The 21727-nt window shown below is 43.5% G+C and overlaps 1 protein-coding gene across 6 annotated transcripts in view; it reads left to right on the forward strand.

Annotated features, from left to right (window-relative positions):
* rab3gap1 (RAB3 GTPase activating protein subunit 1) overlaps positions 1 to 12608 on the forward strand; it is a 108281-nt gene extending 95673 nt beyond the window's left edge. For 3 of the 6 annotated variants that reach the window (XM_038789894.1, XM_038789895.1, XM_038789896.1), the window contains exons 23-25: positions 715 to 817; positions 5234 to 5254; positions 11788 to 12030. In XM_038789894.1, coding sequence (XP_038645822.1) covers positions 715 to 817; positions 5234 to 5254; positions 11788 to 12030 — 367 coding nt within the window. Of the gene's footprint in view, positions 1 to 714; positions 818 to 5233; positions 5255 to 11787 lie in introns of all 6 variants that reach the window. The other 3 variants (XM_038789897.1, XM_038789898.1, XM_038789893.1) reach the window with 2 other exon arrangements.
* Positions 12609 to 21727: the final 9119 nt, after the last annotated feature.

Raw genomic sequence — 21727 nt, forward strand, 5'->3', positions numbered from 1 at the left:
CCTGCCAAAGTGGACAAATTCACATTTTTGCACATTATAATCCATCTGCCAGTTTTTTGCCCACTTACTAAAATGTTTTCCTGTTGGTAAGGATTCATGGGCTTTGAAACTGGACGAACAATTTATGCAGGGTTCTGAGGTGTGTTTGAGTGGTCCAGGTGACTGGGCTGGGGGCATTCTCCTTAATTTTCCCCAGGTTTCTATGGGCAGGAAAGTGACTTCTGTTTGGTGTTTTGCCCTGATGCCACTGCAGAAATATGATAGAAACCTTCTCTTGAGGGAAACTGTGTTGCATCAAGCTGAGACTCTTAATTATATCAGAAAATAACTCGTGGAGTAATCCAGTGTTAATTTTGTTTTCATTTAACTATAGGATTAAAACAGAATTGTCAGAGATTTGGATATCATATTATTAGAATATCACAATCCTAAATGTGTTTAGTAACATGTAAAATATTTGTTTTTGTTTAGAATGTTCCTGATTTTTTTGCTTCGAAGTATGGATTATTACAACAACACTGATATTTAATGTGCTCCATTCTAACCTGTCTTGCATAATAAAGGTTTAATATTTGAAGTTTCTATCAATCTTACACAAATCTAGCTTTCAAATTTGTCTAAAATTGTACTAACATTTTAGGCATGCCATTAGACATGCAGAAGATTGATGTGTCAGGAAATGTTTTCATTCATAGATTTATTTATTTTTATTAGGTTTGTGAGCTCTCTTTTAGAGGAGCCAGAAGTGCCAGTAATTGGAGCAGGACGAGGGCCTACAGGGAGCATTATTTACAAACTATTTGTGAATGCACAGAGGGTGAGAACAAATTGAAATTGAATCTGTCACTGCCTTATTCTGATATACCTTTGATGAATGATCTTTATAAAGAGGGGCAAAACACTTGACAAAGAAATGTTTGCGATGTATTTTTTTCCTGCAGTTAATATTCAGTTAATGACATTTTGCAAGGGAATTTGCAAGTGAACACATGGTCAATTCCTTCATTTAAAAAAAAGAATGCTAAGGGTACATGATGGGAGGCAAATTACCACAGGTTCCAATTCAAATACAAGCAGGGACCGAACATATATAACAAGTAAAAGGCAGAGCAGCTAATTGGAAGGGAGTTGCACATATATGTTACAACAAAAATATTTGTATATTGCTGTTTATGTTTTCAGTTAAGGTCTGTTTAACGTAACTTCAACAGAATCATTTGAGATGCTGTTCCCTTTAAATATTTCAGCCGGTACCATTTGACTGCCCATATAACATGTCAACATTTAAGGTCAAATGTCTCGCCATCCTGTGTGTATCAGTTGCTCTGTTAGCTGTGGGTGAGTTGCTGATCCTGGGGTGTGATGTACTATTGGTCTTTCAAATGATTAAACCATCTCAGTTCGATATAAAAGATCTCACAGTGCTATTTTGAATAAGACAAGAGTTGTCCCCTACATTTAATAATAATTAGTAATAATCAGCAGTGTGAGGCTGTCAGCACTCTATATTAGTGATATAGGGTTGTAATTTCTGAGCTCCATGGTATCGTGTTTGGAGAGGCGGGGTAGCGTAAACTTCTCCTGGGCAATTGCCCTGCACTGGGAACCATTGAAAAATGCCATTTAAATTGCAAACTTCGGATGGTTCGATCTTGGTTATATCAAGACTTATCCAGAAATAGTGAGAATAATTAAAAGCTCTTCACTAACTTATGGATAACCATCGGACAGACTGTACCCCCCCCCCCCCCCCCCCCCCCTCCCCCCCCACAACCTTCTGGGCACAACCTGATCCCCTCCCTGCAAATCCTACCTATGTACCTTGTACATTTTTAAATAGTTCCCTTCTCCCTGGCCATTCAAGGATCTTTAAACTCTGCTGGGTTTTTAACTGGCGTCATTTACGGCAGCTAATGCTGTTTAAAAAAAGGGTGTGTGACTTTCTTCGTCCAACCGATCTGCCCTTGATGCTGGGCCCAGGGGGGCTCTGCACTGCCAACAACTTGCCTGGCCTGAGTTGGAAGATCGGGCAAGATAGGATTGAAGAAAATTTGAGGTAAAAAAACTAGGAGAGGAGGGAAAATCTATCTCTGCTACTCCAAGGATGTACAGGCCTGTTTTTTTAAATATGCCGTACAGAAAAAGTAAACATAGGCAAAGGCTATATCAAGCTTAAGATAATCATCCTGACATTATGTATTGTTGGATGTCATCCTGGCTTTCTTAAGTTCAAAGTTAAAATTCTTAATTGAGAGGTACCCAAGTCATATAGCTGCTTTTGGAACTGGGCCGAGTGCAATTTATGGTGTGGGTTGATCAAGTGATTGATGTATCTGTCAGTATTATATAGATCAAGAACTAGAGCAAGTATTCTGCATTTGTCCTCAAAAATTTAGCAATGTTGGAACCAATGGTGCTATTTGGATTTGTTATTGTCACATGTACTTCGGTACAGTGAAAAGTATTGTTCTGCTGCAGCTCAGACAGATCATTCCATACATGAAAAGAAAATACATAAAGCAAAGATAAAATACACAATGTAAATACATAGACACAGGCATCAGGTGAAACATACAGGAGTGAAGCATACAGGAGTGAAGTACTAAGTAGAGAAGATGTGTGAAGAGATCAGATAAGTCCATAAGAGCGTCGTTTAGGAGTCTGGTAACAGTGGGGAAGAAGCTGTTTTTGAATGTGTTGGTGCGCGTTCTCAGACTTTTGTATCTCCTGCCCAATGAAAGAAGTTGGAAGAGTGAGTAAACCGGGTCGGAGGGTCTTTGATTATGCTGCCCGCTTTCCCAAGGCAGCAGGAGATGTAGACAGAGTCAATGGATGGAAGGGGGGTTTGTGTGATGGACTAGGGGGTGTTCACGACTGTCTGTAGTTTCTACGATCTTGGACTGAGCATTTACCGTACCAGGTTGTGATAGGATGCTTTCTATGGTGCGTCTGTAAAAGTTGGACGAGTCAATGTGGACATGCTGAATTTCCTTAGTTTCCTGAGAAAATATAGGTGCTGTTCTGTTTATTGTGGGGAAAGTTGGCTTTCTGTTTTCTGTGGTATGAAATCCAAACTTACCTTAACAGGGATGGTTTAGCTCAGTGGGCTAGACAGTTGGTTTGTGATGCAGAACAAGGCCAGCAGCGCGGGTTCAATTCCTGTACCAGCTGAGAATTCTGAATTCTCCCTCTGTGTACCCAAACAGGCGCCGGAATGTGGCGACTAGGGGCTTTTCACATTAACTTCATTGCAGTGTTAATGTAAGGCGACTTGTGACAATAAAGGTTATTTATTTATTTATTTAAAAGTAGAACAGTGCTCAGGAATTCCAAATCCTGATCTGCCCCTGAAGTTTCATGCATGCGTGTACCAGAAGCAACCAGTTCTTGTCCAATCCAGCATATCTGTAGTTCTTTGGATTGAGATCGGGCCCATGCGCCTGAAAGTGAAGACTTTCAAAAAATAAATGGTGCAAAGAACTCAAAGTTCTGTGACCAACAAGTGGGGCATCATATTCAGAGAGTCCCAGGCAGGGGTCAAGGAGAGGACCCAAATAGTGTTCCAGACAGGGAGAGGTCCTAATTAAGTTGCCAAGCAGATAAAAGACTGCAAGTGGCAGACCTTAAGTGGTGAAGCGTTCAGGAGATGACCTAGCGATCAAAGAGGACTTGGGAGATGCCCTGACGATCTAAGAAGGCAGCAGAAGATTGGTGAATTTGCTGTAGGCAGTTGGGGCCAAGTTACCCTTTAGGAGCAGTAGTATACTGCTGAAGCTGTGCATGTTAGTTGCTGCTGGAGTGTAGACCTGGGAATCCAGGGAAACCGAGTCTTGGGAGACCAGACTAAAACCCTGCAAGGTGAGCCAACATTGAGGACGTCTGACTTGGAGGGACTTTTGAGCGAATTCCACGATGAGATCATCAAAGGTGAAGAGTGGAATCCCTTGTGAGAGAGACGGAGTTTCAACAAGATTGGTTGACAGTGTTTACTGATGTGTAGGTGGGTTGTTGAGAAATTCATGGACTCTGCCTTGGTTGCGTTTGCCATTTATTGTGCAGTGTGTTGCGTGTTTGACCACTGTTTGCATGTTAATTCACATCTTAACACTGAATGTTAGAGTATAAAATTGATATTGTAAATTGTTTTATCATTGATTTTGTACAGTAAAGTTCATTTTTGTTTGTTCAAAACTCCCTTAGCAAGTCTTGCATCCCACGCTTGGTCCTTAACCAGATCTTACCAAAGACGTTGAAGTCTGGTCTAGGATCATAACAATGCATCATAACAATAAATCCAGTTCATCACCAGTAATCACAATTATATACTGACACTAGTAAGCACATAGATTACCTGCCAACATATTATAGAGTGGAGCACATTTAAATTAATTTTGTTTGTCACATTTAAATTAATAGATTATTCAGTTTCAAAACTGTGACGGCAAATGAGATCCAAGGGCAACAGCGGTAATAAGCTTGGTAGTCAATTGAATTACAATTGAATGACTATCTGTTCAATGAAAACTGTCCCACATTTTGGAAACAGCAGACGCAAATTGTGAAATAAAATTAACAAATTACGTGGGGGAGTAAACTGGGCAAGTTTTTTGTTTGACGATTAGTTGCATTTTAGCTTAAATGTGCTCCACTGTTAATTTAATGGCATGTACAGATAGCCAATATTGTTAGTTGGTTTTCAGTATTGGGCATTTCATTCCTCCTTTCTAACTGCCCCTGCCTCTAATGCATCACCTCATCAAACTGGCTAAACCAGCAAGTAGTGCAAACTCTAATCACGTCTCTTCAGATTACACTCTCATGTAAACTTCAGCCTAAGATAGCAAGTTCCCAAATGCCTAGTTGCCTTACAATTTCAGCATCGGATAAGAAGTTAAATTATATGATGATTTTGATCAATATCTTAAGTGTTTGGGGAAAAAGATAGCTTCTTAAAGCATTTTTCTTGCAGTTGACCGACCAAATCGCTTGATATATCTATTGCTTTATAGCATAATTCTAATTGTTGATTGTGTGTATGATAAATGCTAGTGAATAAGTCTAAATTAGTGATCATTTTAATGTTTTACATCAGAGTGGTATGTTTTCATGTTTTAAATAGGAATATATTTATTTTAACTTTTGTTTAACCCCTTATTAACCATCTGATTTGACTTTCCTTTCTTCATCATTGTCTTTCTCTCCTAATACTACTTTTCTCTCAACCCTTTTCAAGCTGGCTGAATCTACTGAAGAGGTAACAACCAGCCATTCTCCTCCATTACCCTTCGTGTCATTCCTCATGTAGATGCAGTTTTTTTTAGGACTATGTATAACTGGCAGCTGTCTATGATAAAACATATTTTGATTTTCTGACTTCAGTTTCATTGGCCAGAACTTCCGATCTGAGTTGGAATCCCTAATTCTGACCCAGATCAAATAAAAAGTTACCTACTTAATTTCCTATGATTTTTTGGGCACGTCTTCCTATGGAGGATCCTTCCAAACTTACGCAGTGCAGCAATCCTCACGGAGCAGTGGAAAGATTTATTGTAGAAGCCACGCCTCCTTTGTACGGCATTAACTACTATATTCTGGTAAGTAGAGAGTTTAAAGGTCCCAAATTCACTTTGAGAAGCTACAGAGAGCAAGTAAGTATGTAAAGAACAATACAGCACAGGAACAGGCCCTTCTGCCCTCCAAGCCTGCGCCGACCAGGGTACCTGCCTTAACTAAAACCATATACTTATGGAGTCCATATCCTTCCATTCCCACCCTATTCATATATTTGTCTAGATGCCCCTTAAATGCCGCTATCATACCTGCTCCCACCATCTCCCCAGGCAACGTGTTCCCTATATTTAACATCCTCTGCAAAAAAAACTTGCCTTGCACATCAGTTCGAAACTTTTCCCCATGGACTTTAAACCTATATCCCTGAGTACTTGACTCTTCTACCCTAGGAAAGAGCATCTGACTATCCACTCTGTCCATTTTACTCATAATCTTGTAGATTTCTATCAGGTCACCTCTCAACCTCCGTCGTTCCAGTGAGAACAGACTGAATCTAACCTCTCCTCATAGCTAATGCCCTCCATACCAGTCACCATCCTAGTAAACCGCTTCTGTACCCTTTCCAAAGCATCCACATACTTCCGGCAGTGTGGCGTCCAGAATTGTACACAATATTCCAAATGAGGCCTAACTAAGGTCCTGTACAGCTGCAACGTGACTTGCCAATTTTTATATTCAATGCCCTGTCCGATGAAGACCAGCATGCCGTATGCTTTCTTGACCACGTTATCCACATGTGTTGCCACTATCAGTGATCGGTGCACATGAACACCCAGATCTCTCTGCCTGTCAGTACTCGAGAGTTCTACCATTTATTGTGTAATTCCTACATGCATTGGACCTTCCAAAGTGCATTACCTCACACTTGTCTGGATTAAACTCCATCTGCCATTTTTCCGCCCAAGACTCCAACCAGTTTATATGCTGCTGTATCCTCTGACAATCCTCTACACTATCTGCAATTTCACCAATTTTTGTGTCCTCGGCGAATTTACTAATCAGACCAGCTACATTTTCTTCCAAGTCATTTATATACACCACAAACAACAAAGGCCCCAGAGCTGATCCCTGTGGAATGCTGCTGGTCACAGCCTTCCATTCAGAAAAGCACCATTCTACTGTCCATTCAGAAAGGCACCCTTCTATTGCTACGCTCTGTCTTCTGTGCCCAAGCCAATTCTGTGTCCAACTTGCCAACTCTCCTGATCCCATGTGACTTCACCTTTTGTACCAGTCTACCATGAGGTACTGCCTTTCCCTCATCTATCATCTTTGTCACTTCCTCGAAAAACCCGATCAAATTAGGAAGGCAGGACCTCTCCTTCACAAAACGGTGCTGTCCATCACTAATAAGTTCATTTGTTTCAAAATGTGAGTAAATCATATCTCTAAGAATCTTTTTTAATAATTTCCTCACCACTGACGTAAGGCTCACCGACCAATAATTTCCTGGATTATTCCTACTGCCCTTCTTAAACAATGGAACAACATTGGCTACTCTCCAGTCCTCTTGAACTTGTCGCCAATGAGGATACAAAGATGATTGTCAAGGCCCCAGCAATTTCCTCCCTTGCCTCCCTCAGTTTTCCGGGGTAGATCCCATCAGGCCCTGGGGCCTTATCTATTTTAATGCTTTTTAAGATGCCCAACATCTCTTTATTAATATCAACATGACTCAGAATATCTACACGCTCTACCCTATATTCCTCATCCACCAAATCCTTCTCTTTGGTGAATACTGAGACAAAGTATTCATTTAATATCTCTTCCATTTCCTCTGGTTCCGTCCATAGATTCCCTCCAATATCCTTGAATGGACCAACCCTTTCTCTGGCTACCCTCTTGCTCTTTACATATGTATAAAACGCCGTAGGATTTTCCTTAATCCTGTTTGCCAACGACCGTTCATTACCCCTTTTAGCCTTCCTAAGTACTAAAGTTCCTTGCTTTATATTCTTCAAGGGCTTCATCCGTCCTAAGCCTTTTAGATTTTACGAATGCTTCCTTTTTCTTTTTAATAGAATTTACAGTGCAGAAGGAGGCCATTCCGCCCATCGTGTCTGCACTGGCTCTTGGAAAGAGCACCCGACCCAAGCCCATACATCCACCCTATCTCCATTACACAGTAACCCTACTAAGGACAATTTTGGACACTAAGGACAATTTAGCATGGCCAATCCACCTGACCCGCACATCTTTGGACTGTGGGAGGAAACCGGAGCACCCGGAGGAAACCCACTCACACACTGGGAGAACATGCAGACTCCGCACAGACAGTGACCCAAGCCGGAATCGAACCTGGGACCCTGGAGCTGTGAAGCAATTGTGCTAACCACAATGCTACCGTGCTGCCTTTTTTGATATCCAGGGTTCCCTATACTTGCCACTCTTATCTTTCATCCTCACAGGTACATACCGGTCCCGAATTCTAATCAACTGACATTTAAAAGCCTCCCACATGATTTTACCTCAAACAGCCTCACCCAGTCAGCACTCTCCAGATCCTGCCTAATGCTGTTGTAATCAGCCTCCTCCCCAGCGTAACACCTTCACCTGAGGACCACTCTTGCCCTTTTCCATAAGCAGCTTAAAACTTACAGAATTATAATCACTATTCCCGAAATGATCTCCTACTGAAATTTTGATCACCTGGCCGGGCTCATTCCCCAGCACCAGGTCTAATATGGCCCCTTCCCGAGTTGGTCTAGTTACATATTGTTTCAAGAAATCCTCCTGGATGCTTCTTTCAAATTCTGCTCCATCCATGCCTCTAGCAGTAAGTGTGTCCCAGTCCATATAGGGAAAGTTAAAATCACCCACCACAACAACCCTATTGTTTATGCACCTTTCCAAGATCTGTCTGCATATTTGCTCCTCTATCTCCCGCTGGCTGTTAGGGGATATGTAGCAAACGCCCAATATTGTGACAGCACCTTTCCTATTCCTGAGCTCTACCCATATTGCCTCGCTGCCTAAACCCTCTAAAGTGTCCTCCCTCAGCACAGCTGTGATATTTTCCGAACCAATAATGCAACTTCCCCACCCCTTTTGCATCCACATCTATCCTGCCTGAAGCATCTAAATCCTGGAATGTTTAGTTGCCAATCCTGTCACTCTTTCAACCAAGTTTCTGTAATAGCAACAACATCATAATTCCACGTACTAATCCAAGCTCTAAATTCATTTTACCTGAAATACTTCTCGCATTGAAACCAATGCACTTCAACCCACCAGCCCCACTGCGGTGACCAACCACTCCCTGCCTGCTCTTCCTCTTAATCTTACTGGCCTTAGTCTGTAGCTCTCCCTCAATTATTTCTCCCGCTAACCTACTGCTCTGGTCCCCACCCCCTGCCAAACTAGGCAGTTCAATCTGTTTCTCTGCCTTCCACTGTTCTCCTTCTAGCTTTTGTTTCTGTCCTCTCTTTACTACCCTCTGACTTCCTGCATTTGTTCCCATCCCCCTGCCACATTAGTTTAAACCCTCCCAACAGCACTAGCAAACAACCCCTATAGGATATTTGTTCCAGTCCTGCCCAGGTGTAGACAGTCCGATTTGTAATGCTCCCACCTGTCCCAGAAGCAGTTCCAGTGTCCCAAAAATCTGAATCCCTCCTTCCAACACCATCTTTCAAGCCACACATTCATCCTGTCTACCTTCATTCCTACTCTGACTAGCACGTGGCACTGGTAGCAATCCTGAGATTACTACCTTTGAGGTCCTACTTTTTAGTTTATCTCCTAGCTCCCTACATTCAGCATGTAGGACCTCATTCCGTTTTTTTACCTATATCGTTGGTGCCTGTATGAACCACGACAACTGGCAGTTCACCCTCCCCCTTTAGAATGTCCTGCAGCCGCTCTAAGACATCCAGGACCCTTGCACCCAGGAGGTAACATACCTTCCTGAAGTCTTGTTTTCGTCCGCAGAAACGCCTGTCTCCTCCCCTTACAGTTGTATCCCCTATCACTATGCTCTACCACGCTTTATCTTGCCCTCCTGCGCAGCAGAGCCAGCCACGGTGCTATGAACCTGGCTACTGCTGCCTTCCCCTGGTGAGACATCTCCTTCAACAGTATCCAAAATGGTATACCTGTTTTGAAGGGAGATGACCGCAGGAGACCCCTGCACTGCCTTCCTACTCTTCCTCTGTCTGGTGGTCACCCATTATCTGCGGTGTGACCAACTCGCTAAACGTGCTATCCACGACTCCCTCAGCATCATGGATGCTCCAAAGTGAGTCTATCCACGGCTCCAGAGCCATCAAGTGGTCTAACCGGAGCTGCAGCTGGACACATTTCTTGCACGCGAAGGAGCCAGGGACAGTGAACGTGTCCCTGAACTCCCACATTGCACACGAGGAGCATGACACGGGCCTGGGATCTCCTGCCATATCGAAACCCTAAATTTAACTTACATTTTTCTCTTGGCATTGTAGTGTTGTAAGGAAAAACTACTTGCCAATCACTTACCTGCTGGTCGAGGAGACTGACTCTCAGAATCTACTCCGGTGAGCCTAAAAATGTAAAGGTTAAGGACACAGTCATCTTACCTTCTCAGACTACACTCCAGATTTCTCCTGTTCAGCCCTACTCCCAATATGAAGAGCTTACCTGCTAGTCACCAGTCAGCTCTCTCCCGTGGCCCCTGCAGCAGGGCAAGTAGGTGAGGTGGTAGGTGAGTGGGTGGCAGCAAAGTGGAGAGAAGGGTTAGGATGGGTCTGGGGTAGTCAGGTTCAGGATTGGGGGCTCCAGTAGAAAGTTTTTTTTTTATAAATGTTTTTATTCAGTTTTCGTATTTTATATTGAACAAATTACAAATTGTTAGGAGAGAGAAACAAAAAAAAAAACAAACAAAAACAAACACGCAAAAATTAACATACATATTTACAGGTAAGCATCTTCGTAGTAGTAACTGCGCCCCCCCCCCCCCCCCCCCCCCCTCAACATGTTTATTTAGCTTGGTTTTGGGCCTTAGCTAGCCATCGAACCCCCGTAACGAACCTGTAGCCCCCCCCCCCCCCTCCCGCTACCTTCCCCCGACTATTCTTCCTCTTGTACATTGGCCACAAATAGGTCCCGGAACAGTTGCATGAATGGCTCCCACGTTCTGTGGAAGCCGTCGTCCGACCCTCGGATGGCAAATTTGATTTTCTCCATTTGGAGAGATTCCGAGAGGTCGGACAGCCAGTCCGCAGCTCTGGGCGGTGCTGCTGACCGCCAGCCAAACAGGATTCTACGGCGGGCGATCAGGGAGGCAAAGGCAAGGGCATCCGCCCTCCTCCCCAGGAATAGATCTGGCTGTTCTGAAACCCCGAAGACCGCCACTATCGGGCATGGCTCCACCCTCACTCCCACCACTTTGGACATTACCTCGAAGAAGGCTGTCCAGTACTCCACGAGTCTGGGGCAAGACCAGAACATGTGGGCGTGGTTGGCCGGGCCTCTTTGGCACCGTTTCCAGTAGAAAGTTGAGAAGTCAATTGTAAACTACCCATGAGTTAGAACGGGGTTTTAATCCTTCTAATCTTTCCTGGATAACTATTCACGTAAGTAAGTCTGAACCTCCTGAAGTCTCTGACTTTTCGGAGGGTACTTGACACACTGAATTGCCCATCGGAAGTCCAAACTTCCCTGGCATTTTCCTGTGTAGTCAATATGTGGAACTTCCAAGGTGTTCCATGGCACTCTTGGGAGGTATCACTGGGTTCTGACGATCCGGAGATTGGAAGTTTTGGACAGTTATGTTTCAAACATGATTCTATTTTTATGACCAATCTTCTTTACCGGACCAGACTATTCTCTGAGAATGTCATTAGTATTATGGAATAGCAAGTATGCTATTTTACATATTTGAAAATATTGAAATAGTATTGATATTGTTATCAAATTGCTAATTCCAGTGAAAAACATGGTGTTCATCCAACGCAAGTCTGTTTTACATCATGAATCACGTTTGAACTTTAAAATATACATTTACATTACAAAAACAATTTATCATTTTAATTGTAGGGCCTATTGAATCATTAAAAGAAAGTGTATTTGCCAATATCACTTTCAGCATCTACATGTTTGGTCAATTTCATTTCCAGCTTCCACATTAAATTCTATGAATACAATTATATTACTCTTTTGTCTTTTGTCAGTAATGAATAAATGTATTCTAACCACTGTTCAGACAAAAATGATGTAAAATAAATCTCTTCTGTTTTCAAGGCTGCTACTCTGACTCCGATTGAAGACGAACCTGGAAAGCCAGGTTCTTCTGATGAACACAGGCCAAGCTCAGGAGCGCTCTCGGAATTTCCTCCTCCAACTGGACGTGAAATAATTCTTCGGACAACTGTACCACGTCCTGCGCCATATTCCAAATCTTTACCACAACGCATGTACTGTGTTATGTTAAAAGATGATTTCCGTCTAGCTGGAGCATTTTCATCAGACACATCATTCTTCTAAGATAGGAATAATTTAACTCATTTAATTATTTTATATAGCTATACTTTAATGTCATTCCTACATTTTGTCACATACTTGAGTACACTTAATAAAGGAATATGTTTGAGCTGTAGCTGTTAAAAATCAGTGGCCCAATCTGAAATGCTACAAAATGTTTTAACACAACAAGTATAATGCATGTAATCTAGAAAACTGGCATTGATTCTCGCCGTGTATTTCCACGATTGCTAATATTGGGTTAAAGTGCAGTTAATGGTTTGAATGCCAATTTCAGCACTAATGTTTAAATAAGTGAGAATAGCATAGTTGTAATCTGAAACTGTCCACATGTAAAATATTTTGGCTGCTGTAAACTGAAACTAGTTAGTGCATAGTGAATTTTTGATATGGTCTACTTCAGTTGCTATCTTGCTGAATGTAGGGCAGCACTTGGTTTATATAACTGTTATTATAGCCCTGGAAGGATTTTGGACCTGTAACAAAAAATGTTTGCTTGTACCATGTACTCCACATCATAAAGACTTTCCTGATTGTGGATGCTTTAAGCATTTTATTGCATCAATAAATAGTACAAATCACTTATTTTTATATTTTCATACATAAGAAATAGCAGAAATTAGCCAATCAAGCTTGTTCTTTCATTCAATAACATCAGAGTTGCTGCACTTTCCTGCATAATCTCCATATACCTTAATTCCTTTAGTACCCCAAAACCTAATAATCTCTGTCCTGAATATACTAATGATGTGGAGATGCCGGCGTTGGACTAGGGTAGGTACAGTAAGAAGTCTTACAGCACAAGGTTAACGTCTAATAGGTTTATTTGGAATCGTGAGCTTTTGTAGCGTAGCTCCTTCACCAGGTGAGAAAATTCGGCATGTCCACATTGACTCTTCCAATCTTTACAGATGTACCATAGAAAGCATCCTATCTGGCTGCATCACAGCCTGGTATGGCAACTGTTCGCTAAACTAATACACTAGAACAACCTTAACTTAACTTCCAGGTGACTGGCAAGTACAGAGCAGGTATGGCCTCATCTGAATTATGTAGTCTGGCGGTGCTGGATGTCTCTTGCTGGTCATCTGTGTCCTTGGCTCAGGTCCTTCTGTGGATGGTCTTCCTGACTGGTATAGGGTTAACCGTTGTTGGCTGTCGATAGCTGCAGCCGAGAGAGCGGATAGTGGGCTGCGCAGCACCTTTTATCCCTTGGGGATTTTGCACGCTTTCGGGCGGTCCCAGGTAAAGGTCCAATGGATCGATCAGGTCTCTATCTCAACCAAATGGGGGTGGGCACCTTGGTGGCTGGGTGGTTCCCGTTCGGCCATGGCCGTTTGTGTCCGAGGCACGTACGCCTTCCCAAATAAGGAAAGCAGGCGCCACTGAATCTGCCACTTATTGTCAGTTTCTACCTGGAACCCATTGTCCATGGATGACCTTTTTCCTGTGTCAGTTTCTGCATAAGTCTGAGCTGCAGCTTTTGTATATTTGCAAGCTGCCGCCTATCTGTGCTCAGGCGGTGGCCAAATTTCTAGCAATCCTCGTGGGTGGCCATTTTAGGTGGCCACAGTCATGAACACAGCCCAGTCCATCATGCGAGCCCACCTCCCATCCATTGACCTGTCTACACCTCTTGCTGCCTTGAGAAAGCGGACAGCATAATCAAAGACTCCTCCCACCCAGGTTATTCTCTTTTCCAACCTCTCAATCCAGTAGAGGACAGAAGAGGATTCTGGGAGAAGCCATCTGACAATCTATTGAAGCCTGATTAGGGCCTCTCTCGTGGTGATTACTTAGCAATTTTAGACTGGTTTGGGAGTCCTCCCACCTTACCTCAGCTGTATATAAGGCAATAGGCACAACCAGAGAGAAAGAGCACAACCGTCAGCCGGAATGAGACTCCAGCCAGAGTGAGGGTATTGATCATTTGGAGCTGAGTGGGAATTCGGTGCTGAGGGGAAAGAGGTGCTCATTCTAATAATAATAATCGCTTATTGTCACAAGTAGGCTTCAATGAAGTTACTGTGAAATGCCCCTAGTCGCCACATTCAGGTGCCTGTTCGGGGAGGCCACTGTGGGGATTGATCTCGCACTGCTGGTCTTGTTCTGCATTACAAGCCAGCTGTTTAGCCCACTGTGGGAGGAGTGACGAGGTGGACCTACGAGGGAGACTCGAGGGCAAATTAGAGTTAGAAAGAAATCGAACCATGACGTCATAGCCAGATTGGCTGGTGACTGGTAAGTAGTTTTTCTTTTCTTTTGGCATTGTAGTTGTTGCTGTAAGTTATCTTAAGGTTAAGTCATGGCAGGAGATCCCAGATTCATGTCATGCCTCTCTTGTGTAATGTGGGAATGCAGAGACCCTTCCGGTGTCCCTGGCTCCTTCACGTGCGAGACGTGTGTCCAACTGCAGCTCCTGTTAGACCGTTTTGACGACTCTGGAGCTGCGGATGGATTCACTGAAGGAAATAGGAAATGGGTGACCACCAGATGAAGAGGAGGAAGGCAGTGCATGGGTCCCCTACAGTCATCTCCCTCCAAAACAGATATACCGTTTTGGATACTGTTGGGAGAGATGGCTCACCAGCGGAAGGTGGCAGCAGCCAGGTTCATGGCACCGTGGCTGGATCTGCTGCGCAGGAGGGCAGGAAAAGGAATGGCAGAGCTAGAGTGATAGGTGATTCAATGGTATGGGGAATAGACAGACGTTTCTGCGGACGTAAATGAGACTCCAGCATGGTATGTTGCCTCCCTGATGCAAGGGTCAAGGATGCCTTGTAGAGCGGCTGCAGGATATTCTGGAGGGGATGAACAGCCAACTGTTGTGATACATGTAGACTCCAATGATATAGGTAAAAAACATGATGATGTCCTGCAAGCTGAATTTAGGGAGCTATGATTTAACTAAAAAGTAGGACCTCAAAGGTAGTAATCTCAGGACTCCTACCAGTGCCACGTGCAAGTCAGAGTAGGAATGTCAGGATAGACAGGATGAATGTATGGCTTGAGAGATGGTGCAAGAGGGAGGGATTCAAATTCCTGGGACATTGGAACCAGTTCTGGGAGAGGTGGGACCAGTACAAACCGGATGGTCTACACCTGGGCAGGACTGGAACCAATGTACTTGGGGAAGTGTTTGCTAGTGCTGTTGGGGAGGGTTTCAACTAATGTGGCAGGGGAATGGGAACCGATGCAGGAAGTCAATGACAAAAACAAAAGGCAGTAAGGGGAAAAGTGAAAGGCAGAGAAACCAAAGTCAAAAGGGCCACAGCCGAGAGACTGGAGAACTCAATGAAGGGGTCCAGTAAGTCCAAGAGAAATAAAGCACAGGGAGAGTGTACAAAACATAACCATAAACATGATCTGAGAAAACAGGACAGAGAGCAAGGGATGTCCAGATTAAACTGCATTTATTTCAATGCAAGAGGCAGACGGGCAAGGCAGATGAACTCACGGCATAGATGAGTACAGGGGATAATGTAGCTATTATTGAAACATGGCAAAGGGAGGGACAGGACTAGCAGCTCCATGTTCCAGGGTGCAGATGCTTATAGGAAGGATAGACAGGAGGTAAGAGGAGGGGGAGTTGCATTTTTGATTCGGGGGAATATCGCGGTAGTACTGGGGATATATCTGAGGGTTCACCCACTGAGTCTATATGGGTAGAACTGAAAAATAAGAAGGGAGAGATCACTTTGATAGGATTGTATTACAGGCCCCCAAATAGTGGTAAATTGAGGAGCAAATATGTAAGATTACAGATAGCTGCTAGAAAAATAGGGTGGTAATATTTGGGGACTAACTTTCCCAACATTGGCTGGGACAGCTATAGCATTAGGGGCTTGGATGGAGAGAAATTTGTTGTGTGTATTCAGCAGGAATTCCTCATTCAGTATGTGGATGGCCTGACTAGAGAAGGGCAAAACTTGACCTCCTCTTGGGGAATGGGGAATAAAGAAGGACAGAAGTGTTAGTGAGGGATCATTTTGGGACCAGTGACCATAATTCCATTAGTTTTAAGATAGCTTTAAAGAATGATAGGTCTGGCCCAAAATTGAGGCATGGCCAATTTTGTTGGCATTAAACTTTGATTGGGGGAGTCTGTTGGCAGACAAAGGGACGGCTGGTCAGTTGGAGGCTTTCAGAAGTGTGTTAACCAGGGTTAGGGGTAAGCACATTCCTTTTTAGAGTCAAGGGTAAGGCTGGTAGAAGTAGGGAACCCTGGATGAATCAGGATATTGAGGCCCTGGTCAAAAAGGAGGCATATGACATGTACAGGCAGCTGGGATCAAGTGGATCTCTTGAAGAATATAGAGGTTGTCGGAGTAGAGTCAAGAGAGAAATCTGGAGTGCAAAAAGGGGACATGAGATTTCTTTGGCAGATGAGGCAAAGGAGAATCCAAAGTGTTTCGACAAATACATACAGGGCAAAAGAATAACTAGGGAGAGAGCAGGGCCGTTTAAGGATCTACAAGGCCATCCATGTGCCGATCCACAAGAGATGGGTGAGAGCCTAAATTAATATTTCTCATCTGTATTTATTGTTGAGAATGGCATGGATGTTAAGAAATTTGGGGAAATAATTAATGAGGTCTTGAGGAGTGTACATATTACAGAGAAGGATGTGCTGGAAGTCTTAAAGTGCATCAAGGTATATAAATACCTGGGACCTGATTAAATGTTTCCCAGGTCATTGTGGGAGGCTAGGGAGGAAATTGCGGGTCCTGTAGCAAAGATATTTGAATCGTTGACAACCACAGGTGAGGTACCTGAAGATTGGAGGGTAGCAAATGTTGTGCCTTTGTTTAAGAAGCAGGGAAAAGCCTGCGAACTACAAGCCTGTGAGCCTAACATCTGTGGTAGGTAAGTTGTTAGAAGGTTATCTGAGAGACAGGGTCTACAGGCATTTAGAGAGGCAAGGACTAATTAGAGAGCGTCAGCATAGCTTTGTGAGTGGAAAAATCATGTCTCTCAAATTTGATTGGGTTTTTTGAAGGGGTAACCAAGAATCTAGATGAGAGAAGTGCAGTTGACATTATCTACATGGACTTTAGCAAGGCCTTTGACAAGGTACCGCATGGTAGGTTGATGCACAAGGTTAAATCTCACAGACCCAGGGTGAGATAGCCAATTGGATACAAAATTCTGACAACAGAAGACAAAGGGTGGTCGGAGATGGTTATTTTTCAAACTGGAGGCCTGTGACCAGCAATGTACCTCGGGGATCAGTGCTGGGTCTATTGTTATTTATATTAATGATTTGGATGAGAATTTAGGAGACATGGTTAGTAAGTTTGCGGATGATACCAAGATTGGTGGCATAGTGGACAGTGAAGAAGGTTATCTAGGATTGCAATGGGATCTTGATCAATTAGGCCGATGAATGGTGAGTGTCTGGAACAAGCTGCCAGAGGCAAGAGTAGACGCGAGTACGATTTTGTCTTTTAAAAAGCATTTAGACAGTTATATGTGTAAGATGGGTGTGGAGGGATATGGGCCAAATGCAGGCGATTGGGATTAGCTTAGTGGTAAAAACTGGACGGCATGGACAAGTTGGGATGAAGGGCCAGTTTCCATGCTGTAAACCTCTGACTCTTCCATCGGGCAGGAAATACAATAGTCTGAGAACACACAATAACAAATTCAAAAACAGCTTCTTCCCAGACTCCTGAATGACCCCTGTTGTGGACTGGACTGACCTCGCCACGCATCTTTTCAACTGAGTAGTACTACACTCCGTATGCTTCACCCGATGTCTATGTATTTCCATTGTGTATCTATCGTTTACCTATGTTTATCACGTTTGGAACAATCTGTCTGGACTGGAAGCAGAACATTACTTTTCACTGTACCTCCGTATACGTGACATAAACCCAAATCAAAATCTTCCATCACGTTGTTGCTGATTGAGAGTAGACACGTGGGCCAATAATTGGCAGGGTTGGATTTGTCCTTTTTTGAACAGGACATACCTCGTCAATTTTCCATATTGCCAGGTAGTTTCCAGTGCTGTAGCTGTACTGGAACGGCCTGGTTAGGGGCATGGCTAGTTCTGAAGCACAAGTCTTCAGCACAATTGTCAGAACACTGCGGCATGACAGTATGTGGTGCCTTCAGGCATTTCTTGATATCACGTGGAGCTAATCGAATTTGCTAAACAGGTATCAGTGATGCTGGAGACCTCTGGAGGAGGCCAAGATGGAATCATCCACTCAGCACTTGTGGCTGAAAATGCTTGTCTCATCTTTTGCATTGATGTGCTGGGCTCCCCCATCATGGAGGGTGGGATATATGTGGAGCCTTCTCCTCCAGTGAGTTGTTAAATTGTCCACCACCATTCACAGCTGGATGTGGCAGGACTGCAGAACTTTGATCTGACCCATTGGTTATGGGATCACTTAGCTCGATCGCATGCTGCTTCCACTGTTTGGCATGCAAGTAGTAGTTTTGCAGCTTCACCATATTGGCACCTAATTTCTTGAAATGCTTGGTATTGCTCCTAGCATGCCATCCTGCATTTTTCATTGAACCAATGTTGATCCCCCGACTTGATGGCAATGGGGGATATGTCAGACCAGGCAGTCACAAATGTGGTTGTATATAATACTGAAGCTATGAAGGGAGATGTATTTTTAAAATATTTTTGTGATTATGTTGGAATTCTGTGTAAGTAAAGGAAACTGTGTGTGGGTGGGTTTCCAGGGTTAATTAAATAGGGGAAATGTTACGAGAGGCAGGTTGAGTCTGAGATGAAATGTTAAAGATGTTAGGTTGATTTGATTTATTATTGTCACATGTATTGGTACACAGTGAAAAGTATTGTTTCTTACATGCTGTACAAACAATGCATACCGTACATAGGGAAGGAAGGAGAGACTGCAGAATATAATGTTACAGTTACGGCAAGGTGTAGAGAAAAGATCAACTTTGTCTTAATACAAGGTAGGTCCATTCAAAAGTCTGATGGCAGAAGGGAAGAAGCTGTTCTTGAGTCGGTTGGTACGTGACCTCAAACTTTGGTATCTTTTTCCTGACGGAAGAAGGTGGAAGAGAGTATGTCCGGGGTGTGTGGGGTCCTTAATTATGCTAACTGCCTTTCTGAAGCAGCGGGAATTGTAGACAGTCGATGGATGGGAGGCTGGTTTGCGTGATAGATTGGGCTGCATTCACAACCTTTTGTAATTTCCTGCAGTCATGGGTAGAGTAGGATCCATACCAAGCTGTGATACAACCAGAAAGAATGCTTTCTACGATGCACCTGTAGAAGTTGGTGAGTGTTGTCGGTGACATGCCATATTTCCTTAGCGTTCTGAGAAAGTAGTCGTTGGTGGGCTTTCTTAACTATAGTGTCGGCATGGGGGGGGGGGGGGGGCAGGACAAGTTGTTGATGAACCTAAAATTGCATGGAGAGATCAGTGGGAAACTTGGTTTTTCAGTTATTGAAATTATAAAGGAGTTTGGAGGTAACAAAGAACATTTGCACCTTACAAAGGTTCCATGAGTAAACAGGGGAAGATATTTTAATATTTTATTGACCCAAAGGCAGTGGTAAAATAGAAAAAAATTTGCAGAAGTTCAGTTCAAATGGTGTTTAAAGATAATGGAACTGGAGTAGAAAGAGGGAAAACTGAGTATGGTGCCTGTCGGGGATATGCCTGAAGACCAGCTCCTTTCTACATGCGCTGCTGCAAAAGATTTGAACTGGAGGCAGCCACCCAGTGTTAAGCCAGAAGAGTCTTTGTTGGATATGGACTGCTTCATCACCAAACGCAGCAAGACCTGGAGAATGTCCAGAGGATCTGACCATCGCCCCTTGAGATTCAATGGCATTACCATTGCAGAATCCACCACGGTAAACATCCTGGGGGTCATCATTGATCACAAAGTGAACTGGACTAGCCCTATTAATACTGTGACCACCAGGGTAGGTCAAAGTCACCTCCTGACCCTCTAAACCTGCCCACCATCTGCAAGGCACAAGTCAGGAGTGTAATGGAATACTCTCCACTTGCTTGGATGAGTGCAGCTCCAACAACACTCAAGAAGCTTGACACCATCCAGGACAAAGCAGCCCACTTGATTGCTCCTCCTTCCACAAACGTTCAAACCCTCCACCACCAGTGAGCAGCCTGTGTACCATCTACAAGATGCACTGCAGGAACTTGCCAAGGTTCTTAGACAGCACCTTCCAAACTCACGACCAGTGGGTAAGCAGCAGGACTTTTCTTCAAGGTAAGTGGGTAGAGGATACTGATCAGTAAATAATACAGGGTTGACATTAGTTTTGAAATTCCCACATATTTGTACTGAACCATTCTTCTTTAAAACTGTAACAATTAGGGTTGCCCAATCACTGATAACATGCTCAATGACTCCTGTCTTCAGCAACCTCTCGATTAGGTACGCTGTCTGCCTTTATCTTGAGTTTCACTTCGACTCCAGTCATGGATGCAAATGACTCCACGAATATCTTTGCATACTTTCTCAGAAGTGGTTAAAGATTAGAATCATAGAATTTACAGTGCTGAAGGAAGCCATTCGGCCCATCGAGTCTGCACTGGTCCTTGGAAAGAGCACCCTATCGCTGTAACCCAGTAACCCCACTTAACCTTTTTGGACACCAAGGGTAATTTATCATGGCTAATCCACCTAACCCGCACATCTTTGGACTGTGGGAGGAAACCGGAGCACCCAGAGGAAACCCACACAGACACAGGGAGAACGTGCAGACTCCGCATAGACAGTGACCCAAGCCGGGAATCGAACCTGGGATCCTGGAGCTGTGAAGCAACTGTGCCAACCACTATGCTACCGTGCTGCCATGATAGATTGTTCGTAGAATCAACAGGATGGTTCACAATGACCCAGTTTAGTTTAATCTTTCTTAATCAAGATCTCCGAAACAATGCTGGAAAATTTCCTTGAACATTAAGAGGCAACTCCATTTTCTGCTCATTAAATTCCACTCGCCTTGATGAAGCCCTTCAGTGGCCCACCCTTCTCGGTGTATGTCCTCAAGACCACGTCAGATGGTTGTCCCAGCAGATACTTCAATTTCTGATAATATAGCGATTCAGGTATAACCGCTTCCATATTTATAGTGTTCTCATTTAACTTTGGATAGACCCCAAATTGTTTCTGGTCTCCGTATCCTGCTAACAGGACGAGCTTAAATTCCTCAAGCTGATTTGACACTTTGGTACTTGGTAAGATTTCAGTTGGATCACTTAACTGGTAAACGTGTCCTGTAGACTTTGCAATATTTTTCTTGGAACACTTCTTTTGTGTTGAGAAGGTTGATATGGCCAACCTGCCTTGGCAATGTGACCAACTTTACCACAATTTTTGCATTTCTTCTCCTTGCTCCAACAATCTCCAGCCATATGTCCCACCTGGTTGCAGCGATGATATGGTAGGTTCTTGGTGGACCTGCTTCTCAGACTCCATCTTGTGGACATGAGCTCAAACTCCAATCAGCAAAACTCCTCTTTCAGCAAGTTCCATAGATATTGCGATTTCCATTTTAGGGCAAGTGCACCTTCAGTCAACAATTTCCTTTGGATGGCTTCATTACTGAGGCCACAAACTAATCGGTCATGAAGTGTATCACCCAATGCCTGGTCAAATTCACAGTACTTTGCTAGCTTTTGCAGTGAAGCAACAAATTGTGAAATGTTTTCTACTTCCTCCGGTGCAC

This window comes from Scyliorhinus canicula, chromosome 2 (genome assembly GCF_902713615.1).
Source record: "Scyliorhinus canicula chromosome 2, sScyCan1.1, whole genome shotgun sequence".
NCBI classification, from domain to species: Eukaryota; Metazoa; Chordata; class Chondrichthyes; order Carcharhiniformes; family Scyliorhinidae; genus Scyliorhinus; species Scyliorhinus canicula.